This window comes from Marmota marmota, unplaced genomic scaffold, assembly GCF_001458135.2.
Source record: "Marmota marmota marmota unplaced genomic scaffold, marMar, whole genome shotgun sequence".
Classification (NCBI taxonomy): Eukaryota; Metazoa; Chordata; class Mammalia; order Rodentia; family Sciuridae; genus Marmota; species Marmota marmota.
Window position 1 is genome coordinate 28,185,747 of NW_026000019.1, and position 10,859 is coordinate 28,196,605.

At 46.0% G+C, this 10,859-nt stretch overlaps 1 protein-coding gene across 1 annotated transcript in view; it reads right to left on the reverse strand.

Annotated features, from left to right (window-relative positions):
- Window positions 1–2,125: 2,125 nt before the first annotated feature.
- Vangl2 (VANGL planar cell polarity protein 2) overlaps window positions 2,126–10,859 on the reverse strand; it is a 14,868-nt gene continuing 6,134 nt past the window's right edge. Inside the window, exons 6-7 of the mRNA XM_048810232.1 lie at window positions 6,733–6,998; window positions 2,126–5,728 (exon numbers count right to left, since the gene is read on the reverse strand). Of these exons, the coding sequence (XP_048666189.1) occupies window positions 5,468–5,728; window positions 6,733–6,998 (527 nt within the window). The 3' untranslated portion in view covers window positions 2,126–5,467. The remainder of the gene's footprint in view (window positions 5,729–6,732; window positions 6,999–10,859) is intronic.

A 10,859-nucleotide genomic window follows, 5' to 3' on the forward strand; every position in this document is an offset into this window, starting at 1 on the left:
CTCAAAGCCTGGCCAGGAGTAGAGTGAAGAGAACTAAATCCGGTAAATAAATCCACTCCAGACAGGAAAGTTTAGGTTGGCTTGGTTTTAACCCTGAAAACTGTTTAGGTGCTAAGCATTTTGTTCAAAATCATAGAGAATATCATATCTGGCTAATGCTGGGAAAAGGGCCCTGGTCTCTTGATGACGATGAATCGAGAGCTGAATCATAAGCACCAAGGTTGACAAATAAACAAAGTCTACACGTTTAGAAATAAAAGAAAGGCCATCTTACACACCTACAGTCCCAGCTACTTGGGAGGCTGAGGTGGGAGGAATGCTGGAACCCAAGAGTTTAAGGCCAGCCTGGGCAACACAGCAAGACCCCATCTCTTAAGAAATAAAAATAGTATCCTGACACCATCAACATGAAAATGTAACAAGTTTCACTCTTAGGGCTCAGATGTTGAAGAAGGGCCCTGGGTTGCATGTGCTGTCAGCCACATGCAACAGTACTGTACACTCTGGTGGGGGGTGTCTTACTTCCTCATCACCAGAGGAATAATTTATGATATTATTGTTGAACCTTCAAGCATTGGCTCTATGACTGATAAATATGGGCCTCAGAGGTCAGTAGCTTTCTGGACCTACAGAGTAAATGGACAATATAACCTGGAAGGACTCACATTCAGCTTCCTGTTTATAGTAGGAGGTTTAGGTTTCACAATCCTGGACCCATCTAATAAAAAAACTCCAAAACTCAACGGATTTTTTTCTCCTATTAGTTGGATTCATTTATGCTCTATCGATTTTTTTTTTATGGCTAGAGTATTTGTGAGAACAAAACCTCTGGGCTATCTGTCAGGGTAGAATGCCTTTTGAGAAGAAATCAACGGATACTGGATTTGCACATTAACGATGCTTTAAAGGCTACACCATGAGGACATTATCTGGTACATGGTAAGCAGTAACTAAGTATTAAGAAAATAAAAATAATAAAGACTACACCAATCCTCTACCACGAAATGTGGAAAAGAATGAAGAGCAGCAGTAAAAGAAGTAACAAGTGAAAACATTCAGGCTAAGACAGGAATTTCTTGCTGTAAAAGCCCAGATTATCACAGCATTTTTTCAATGTACCAATAAGGCTAAGTAACATTCTTTTCTTAGTTTTTCATTTCTTAAAGAAAATATAACCAGGCATGGTGGCACAGTCTGGCAGTCTAAGGCAGGAGAATGGCAAGTTTAAGGTCAGCCTTGGCAAGTGAGACCTGTCTCAAAGTAAAAAATAAAAAAGGTTGAGGATGTAGCTCAGTGGTAGAGGACCCATGAGTTCAATACTCATCCAGAACTAAACAATATAGATATATACACACTTACATACATATATATACACATACACACTATGCTTCTAAAACTATAATATTGAACAAGGTTTTTTGTTTTGTTTTGTTTTGTTTTTACAACACCTATAACATTTTGGGATATATTTCTGATTTTCAGAAATTAATGTAAAACCAGGAAGCAAGATCCTATAAGCAGAGAGCTCTGGGCTGCGGATCAGCTTCACCAAAGGTGCTTTGCCTTTAAACAGTTTGAGCGATAGTATGTTGTTTCACATATGATGCAAGACTATCTTCTGAACAATAAGGGGTGAAAAGAATAGAAAATGTCCTAATTGTAAAATAAAGTAAAATGAGATAAACTTTGGGGAGAGTTTCATCAATGAAATGTGAGAAGCTGTTGCTAACAACTGAAATCACCAACTATTCCTTGAAACTCCTATGGCATATTCTTTTTTGGAAAGAAGACATCTTAGAAACTCTACTCCTACCCGTCAACTAGACACCAAGCATGCTCCAGAGGAGGCACCCAGAGAGATGCTCCCGACAACCATCCCTCAGAGCAAAGGAGTCCTCACATTTCGCTCTCCTACAAATCCGGGTTCAGACCAGCAATGTCCTTTTTTTATTTTCTCATTGCTCTCAACAGCTGAAGCCCTGTGGAGCAATATGGAGCCCATACTGCCCCCTGCTGCCCACTCGCTCCCTAACAAGGATCCATTCATACTCACTCTGGCCGGGGGCCCTCTTTTGCTCCCATGCCTATGGAAAAAAAAAAAAAAAGAAGAAGAAAAGCAACAGAATGCCCCCACAAAAGTCAAATGTCTTTATTTTATATATAAAAAAAAATTTATACAGTTTTAGTTTCCTATGTTTAAGAAAAAAATCCCTAAAATTGCCATAATGTTTAGATCCACTGCAAACTGTAAAAACAAAGCTTTTTATATATTAAAAAAAAAATTTACATTTTACAATTTTCTACATGCATGCACAATGTCTCAGCTCTGTAACCCAAAAAAAAAAAAAGAAAAAAGAAAAAAGAAAGAAAGAAAAGAAAAGGAAAAAATCTAGATCCAACAGTGGAAAATTCTACATTTACAATCTCACTTGAAAGAGACTCAAGAAGCCCCTTCCTTTTGCGCAGAGAACAAAATCACAACAGTCACACACCAGGACTTAGTCCAACAGCAGATACTGCCCCAAGGGGAGGGCAGAGGAGAGAAGACAGACCGACAGACACCACAAAGGAGAAAGGGAGTTCATCTGGGCCCAGCAGAGAAGAGAAACACAAACCCTGGGCACATGTCTCGGATGAGAAGCTTCCAGGGATCCAACGTCTCATCACCGGTGCTTCACCAGGGTTTGCCATGGGAATGCTGAGTGGGCTGGGGAAGCCGACAATTAAGGGCTGAAATGGAGGGGGATGGCAAGGGAAAAGTGAGAGACTATAGGGACATAAACAAGAATAAATGAGAGACAAAAATACCACTTAAGGAGAAGGGAACCAATGGCGACAGTGGCAGAGTGGCGAGGTAGGTGAAGGACCGAGGCACAGTGTCCTGGTGTGCTGGGGAGGGGGGAAAGCATTCCAAGGCCATGAAAAGGAAGGCCAAGTAGGTGTGCTGGGGAGCAGCTAGGATGCCCGTCGTCATAGAAACAACAGCACTGGAGATGCCCAGCACAGTATCCCAGCATCCCCTGTGGGGATGGAGCAGAGCTGCCCCACGTGGGCACACCCCCTCCCAGGAAGAATGGAAAACCCAGAGAGCATGGGACCCACACCCCCTCTCAGGAAGAATGGAAAACCCAGAGAGCGCGGGGAACCGGCCTGGTGGGGGGAAACTGCGCATAGGGACCAGCTGCCCATCCCCCAGCAGTTCACAGCATGAAGACAATTCCCATCCGGGAGAAGAAGGACACACGCACAGCCATACACTTGACAATTCATCCTGACATTTAAAAAAAAATATTAATAATAATAACCAAAAAAAGACAAAGATACCACAGTTCTGACGCAAAGGACCAAAACACTACCATTCTCAGTCACAGCCCTTAGTGCTTAGAGAAAGAGTTGGGGGGTGGGGGGCGGGAGGAATGGTTTCTCTTTTTGTTTTAGGAAAAAGGAATGAAAAAATCACAGTGATTAAAAACATGGCAGGTTCTTAAAATAAACACTCCCCCTGTCCCTAACTTAGGGCAGCAACTATGATCACAAATAATTTCCTTCCGTCCACCCTAGCCACGCACCCAAACCACACGACATACGCCCTGCTGTTGCCCACAAAGGCAATGACCCCAGTCACCATCCGGGTCTTGTTCTCCAGGACAGTGAGGTATTTATGTGACCCAGAGGGACTCCTCTGAAACCAGATTTTACTTTAATATAAGATACCTCTCCCAGGACTCCCAGGACAGCATATATTTCACATGGGCCTATCTGAGGACCCCAGCCCCAGCTCAGTGCTCATCTAGAGGCCCCCTGCTGGGGACAAGGGACAAGAAAAGCCCTGACTGACAAACCAGCTACATGGTAGGTAGAGAGATGTGCCTTTTCAGAAAGGACAGGAGAAATTCCAATCTCTAGGTTATCACGACAGAGACAAAGCCTCCCAGGTGAGAGCTGAACGGGCATCTTATCCCAGAATGTGCTTTACAAAGAAAGTACCAGCAAATTTCCCAGGGAAGAGAGGGGCCTATCCAGGAGAATTGTGCGTTACTTAAAGAATGGGCCCAGGGGCATGCTCCGACTTGGCCATAAGAACAGTTCTCTATGTGGATCCTAGAAGGATATCTAAATTAGGCGCTTCCTACTTCTATTCCCCTTGGTACATCATTGATGGTATCTCATTTATAAGCTCAAATTTACTCTGAAAATATGCATTAGAGTGCCAGTGAATTTTGCTCACAATGAGACCTAAACTATTGAGAGAATTCAGATTTGGTGCAAAGGTGATGGAAGCTAAAATGGGGTGAGGGGTTATGTACCCACAAAAGGCAGTAATCCTGGTCTCTCACCCCAATACAGTGCCCAGAGAACCAGAGGAGAACAGGAGAGGGGGGACCCTGGAAGGCCATGGAAAAGAGACCCCTGAGGCAAAGAACTGGACTTAAGGCAGGGAACAAGGAGGAGCTGCAGGCTCCTCCCCCAAAACAGATGGGGCAACAGGTCTCGGGAGCCAAGAGAAGTCAGCAGGATTGGGGCGGCTGGTGCAGAGAAGCAAAGCATCTGTTGAGACCACGGTGTTGGTCAGGGACTGTTCGCCAGTAAGTCTGTTTAGGAGTCTGTCCTTCATTGAGAAGAGTCAGAATGAAGGTCTGGGCAGGTAGAGAGGGCAGGGGTCAGTGACAAGTGTCTCTCTGACCTCAAGGATCTATCCTAAGGCCACTGGACTTGCCCCCAGGGCCCTGGTGAAGAGGTCAGAGGCCTTCCACCTCAGTCTGCCTGTGGTCACGTGTGATCATACAATCAGATCATACAATCAGGACTGGCAGGTGGAGACTTCCAGGTAAAGGACGCGATTTTCCCTTGCTCTAAATATATGTGGATGGTGGGGGGGGGGTAGCTGGAGCAAATAACGCTACAGGGAGGCTCCTAACTCTTGGGTTCTGTGGCAGGAGCATCCCTGTCCAAGAACTCTGGGTTTGTTATGAGTGGGGTGAAGGGGCAGGGGGGGAGACACCCACTGCCCTAGAGGAGTTTTGGCACTGTGGCTCTCTGGGGTCAAAGCCATACCCCTGGAGAAAAACCTGTCATGGGCCACTGGAGAGAACAGCTAGAAGAACTTGGGCTTGTGAGTGGGGGCGTGGGAAGGGAAGGGACAATCAAGAGGGCCTGGGCCCTTTCAGAAGGGACCAACATCTAGGGAAAAGGAGGAGATGAGGCACTGATTCCTGCAGGGCCTGGAGGGATATAAAAGTGGGGGGGGGGGTTCCCAGGTACTGTTAACAGCAGGATGATCTCTCCAGGTTCACGTGGGCAAAATAAGGAAGAGGGAAGGAGGCAGGGTGAGGGGTGAGTTAATTCAAGTAAAAAAAACAAGAGCAAGAGGGAAAAGGGCAGCGGGAACGTGGCTGGGCCTGAGAACCAAGCCCCTCTCCGGCCCCGCAGAAGCCCCCGAGTCTCCCACTCCCCTGCAGTTGCATGATCACACTGAGGTCTCCGATTGCAGCCTCATGACAAACTTGTGTGACTTGGGATCCACAAATTCCTCGGAGAGTTTGAAGAAGGGCACCTTCTTGGTGCTGACCACCAGGCTGAACTCCTGGCGTTTTAAGAGGAAAACGATGCCATCCTTAAGCCCATTGGTCACCGGCTCCTCGCTCACCAGTGTCCACTGTTTGGCCAGCCAGCGTTCCTTGTGGTACTGGATGGTGGGTCCAGCTGCCAGATACCGCTCCAGGAAAGCCTGAGGAGGGGAAAAGAGACTGCCTAGGAATCTGTCTCACCCTCCCACTGTCCTTCATCTCCTGGGCACAGCTTCCAAAAACACCTAGCATGTCTCCAGGCTCACGCTGCGTACGAACTAATATCTTGGAATGTCAGAGCAGAATTGATTGATGGATAAAAAAGACAGCACCCATAGAAATGATATGGCTCCACAGAGTCAGGACTGAACTTGGGTCCCCTGACCCCTGTGCTGTGATCTGGACAAGCCCTCCCTCGTTATTCCTTCCCTCCCTCCCATATATCTTGTACAATCAGCAGCGAGCAGGTCTGCAGTACAAGGGAGCTAGCAGGGGACAGGTTACATCTTTAGTCCCCTGTTCATGAAGAGCAGCTCAGGGAAAGCCAATCTAGGAAGCTGGCAGTTGAGTTGTGTGGTGGACAATGGCTGAAAAAGAGCACAAGTCAAGACCATCTGGGAGGTGAAAAGGGTCACGGGTAAAGGTGGGACTTTGCATCTGGAAATTCCAGAGTCCTTATGAAAATGAGAAACAGGTCTGTCTTCCCCCAATTAGTTCTGAAGTCCACCTTTGCTTCATCTACCTAAGGACTTTACTCCATGCAGACAGGGTAGATGAGTTAGGGATGAGAAAAGAGATGATAAAGAGGAGGAGGCAGAGACGAGAGAGAGAGAGAGAGAAAGGGAGAGAGAGAGGGGTAGAATGAGGTGAGAAATAAGGGACTAAAGGGAGGCTGAGTGTGGGGTCTCATGCTTGCAATCTGAGCAACATGAGAGACTGAGGCAGAAGAATCACAAGTTTAAGTCTACCCTCAGCAACTTAGCAAGACCCTGTCTCAAAATAAAAAGTAAAAAGGACTGGGGCTATAGTAGAGCTCAGTGAAAGAACACCCCTGGGTTTAATCCCTAATACTGGAAAAACAACAACAACAAAAGAAAGTGAAGGTGGACAGGAAGAGGACCAGAAGCTGGGGAGAAAGGAAGGACACTAGGAGCCGCGGGCCCACCTTGGGGGTCATGTCGTGAGTGATGCAGAATTCAAGGTGCTGCAGGATACTCTCCATGGTGTGGTAAGGCTGCTGCTTGGTGGTCCGAAGGTACTTCTGCATGGCACGAGCCATGGATGCAAAGATGGCCTGGGCTGCCTCCCGGGGATCCATCACCTCCCTTGGGTTCTTCTGCTCCTCCTCCTGCAGTCGCTTGATGTGAGTGAAGGCCTCCTCCACGGCTACGACGAGCCTGGGGGACCAGAGGGTGGAGACCAGATGCCCGCCTTACATCTTTTCCCTCTCCACTGGCTTCAACCACCAGGGCCTGGGCAAGGTCAGGCTTTTGTGACCTCCCTGAAGCAGCACAAGCTCCACAGGGCTGGGGAATGGGGGGCTTTCTGCCACCAAGGGCAAGAAACAACCAGAGCTCAGGGGCCACAGCCCAGCGAGTCAGAGGACAAATCTAGTGGCAAACTCAGAGAGACAACTATGAATCATGTTACAGGAAAGAACAAGCATCCCGTCAAATCCTAGGAAAAGCCTTCCTAAATAGGACCACCCTCCACACACCACACTTAATCATGTGAAAAAGTAACAGATATTACTGGGCTGGGGATACGGCTCAGGTGGTAGAGTGCTTGCCTCGAATGCACTAAGGCCCTGGGTTCAATCCTCAGCACCACAAAAGGAAAAAAAAAAAAAGTAATAGATATTACTAATTTTTTTTAAAGAGAGAGAGAATTTTTTAATATTTATTATTTTTTTTTTTAGTTTTCGGTGGACACAACATCTTTATTTTATTTTTATGTGGTGCTGAAGATCGAACCCAGTGCCCCGTGCATGCCAGGCGAGCACACTACCGCTTGAGCCACATCCCCAGCCTGATATTACTAATTTAAAATGACAGATTTCTATTCAGCCACAATGGCATGGGCAACATTAAGTAACCTCGGATGGGTGTGGGTCATGTATGCAGCATTTAAAAACCAACAAAGGATTGACATCTAGAATATGCAAATAATTTGCTATAAATTAAGAAGAAAAAGGCAAGAACTCTTTAGAAAAATGGGCAAAAGAGATGAACAGACAATTCACAAGAGGCCTGAGAGATTAAAATATACATAAAGGCGGCACTGGCTCAGAAAGATGAAAATTAAGTAAGATACTATTTCTCTGTTGTGGGAAGCCATCCTCACACGTGATTTGAGTTACCTCCCTGGCTGGGTGAGAGGCGCTTAGACACAGCTGTGTCAGAGCCTTCCCCACCCTTCTCCAGGTCCGAGGGCTTGTCCGTGCAGAGGCATGTCTGGCCACACACCTGAAGACCCAATCGTTGCCCCTGACCTTGGGATGCTGCCCCCCTTAACCTTCATTGGATGGGATTTTTCCCTGGAATTCTTTGTTCCCCAGTAAAAGCCCACTCCCTGGCGTGCTCTCCCTCTCTCACTAGTCTCCTCTGTAAACCTCGCCACCGCATTAGGTAGCTGGAGGCGGGAGCTAGGAGAAGCCGTCCAGGAACGGGTATTAAAGGTAATGAGAGTCTTGTCTCTTTAAATTTAAAACTCCCTAGCAATTACTTATGAATTGAACCTTCTTTCATGAAGTCAGCACTAGTCGCGTGGCAGACTGTCAAAATAGAAAAGGACTATAATCCAAATTTTGTGTAGTACATTGGGAAAATTCTATGAAACACTATGCAACAAACGGGGTGTATAGCCAATAATGGATAAGTCTCAAAACTATAGTGTTAAAGGAGAAGTAGGGGGAAAAAAGTGGATGTATAACTGATGTGAATCTGCAATATGTATATGGGGTAAAAATGGGAGTTCATAATCCGCTTGAATCAAATGTATGAAATATGATATGTCAAGAGCTTTGTAATGTTTTGAACAACTAATAATAAAAAAAATTTTTAAAAAAAAGGATAAGTAGGGGGAAAGTCAATTTATACAAAAAGCATACAAAAATCAAGTTGTACTGAATATATACAGGTTTTAAGGAAATCAGACACACTAGTGAGTGCCTACCATGGAGAGACTGAGGATAGGGATTAGGGAAGAGGGAAAATAGAATAAAGGACTGTAAAGAAACCTAAGATGACAATACATTAAAAGCTAAAAAGGCTAAGTAATACAATTCTCTGAAGTCCAAAAAACAATAAAAACCCATGTGGCCTACGAGCAGGACAAGGAAAGGAGGCCTATGGCCCAGTAACCAGAACCCAGGGACCTGGAACCTTCAATGAGCCGAGGCTGGACCCTAGGCTAGGTACGTGCACACTGTGCAGACCTACAATTTCTGCTGCTTCTTTGCTTTCCTGGAGTTCTTCAGCAAGTTCTTTATTAAAAGAACATCTCTATCTCAGGAATGCAAAGCAAAAAGCTGTCTCTCGGTTCCAAGCAAGGTAATGGGAGAAGAAAAGGGCCCCTATGTGCCAAGAATGGTGGTGGCAGCACATGAGATCCAAAGACCCTATTCGGGGCAGAAGGCAAAGGGGTAGAAGAAGGGCCATTCCTTCCCCCACCCATCTTTTAATAGGTGCATTCTAGTTGCACATAATGATGGGATCGGTAGTCCATATTCATAAATGCAAACAGTATGCCAATATCACTCCCCAGCACTTGCCCATCCCTCTCCTAGAAACGACCCTAGGAGGGCCATTTCTGAGACAACCGAACTCATGCAGGAATGTCAGAGGAATGGAGTTGGTGATCTTTATTCTACTCCAGGGGACACCAGCTTCATTTGTAAGGACAGAGCAAGGGCTGCCTCCCCTTCTTGAAGTCTGGAGATGATGTGGGAGAAGGGATGGAGGGTAGAATGAATGGTCCGAGGCTCTCTGCTCCTCCCCCACCAGACCCAGGTGGGACCTGACGGCAGCAGGCAGAGAGAAAGTTTCTTCAGGCATGATTGAAGTTCACATTAGGGAAAAGGGACAGGTGAGGATAGCATTTAAAAATTTACCAGGCTGGGGAAGTGTCTCAGTAACAGAGTTTGCCTAGCATGTACAAAAGCTTAGATTCAATCCCCAGCACCACCAAAAAAAAAAAAAAATGAGTTTACCAAAATATAGACACAAGAACCTTATTTTTGCAGGCAAAAAAGCCCCATCTGCTAAGCCTTCAAGATCTATTGATAGAAGCATAGCCAGCCTGCTGTTTCGGATAAGGTTCACATCTTTATAAGTCACTATCCCACCGTAGTAGGCAGAATGCAAAAATGCTCCCTGGAGTTCCACTCCCTCATTATTCAATCATCTCGGTATTTTTTTCAAGAATGGAGGTTAAATCCAGGAGCACTCTACCACAGAACTACATCCCCAACTCTTTTATTTTTTATTTTGATAGGGTGGTACCACGTTGCCCAGGCTGGCCTCAAACTTTGATCCTCCTGCCTTAGCCTCCTGAGTCATTGGATTACAGGCATGCATCACCACACCCCGCTTAACCTCAGAACATTTTGCAGATGTAATTCAAGGGCCATGTTTGCTAACTTTAAAATAAGATTATCCTGTTACGCATGATCTAATCACATGAGTTCTTCAGAAGCAGTTTTCTCCCGCTGGTGGCAAAAGAAGTCAGAGACTCCTCCCACTGGAAAAGCCAACTGTCATGCTCGAAACTGCCTGTAGGGTGGCAGGACAAGGAGGTGATTCTGCCAAAGTCAGTGAGCACCGGGTGGGGTGGTACATGCATGTAATTCCAGCTACTCGGGATGATGAGGCAGGAGGATCACAAGTTCCAGGCCACCTTGGGAAACTTAGAGAGATCCTGTCTCAAAATAAAAATTAAAAAGGGCTTGGGATGAGGTTCAGTGGCAGAGTGTCCCTGGGTGCAGCCCTGGTACTACCAAGAAAAGAAAAGTCAGTGAGCTTGGAGGAGAAGCCCAGGCTCAGAGTGAGGTTTGATTTCAGCCTTGAGACCTAAGAAGATGGTCCAGCAAGCCTGAACCTGACCCAAGGAACAGGAGATGATAAACAGGTTGCTTTTAGTTGCTAGTTTATGGTAACCTGTTAGAGCAGCACTAAGGACAAACATACCCCTATATCATCACTGCTCACCTATTTCAAATAGTTATATAAGTCCCTCGGGCTTCCTCTCCTCAGCTTACCCCATGGTCAACACCACCCTTCACTCCACCCCACC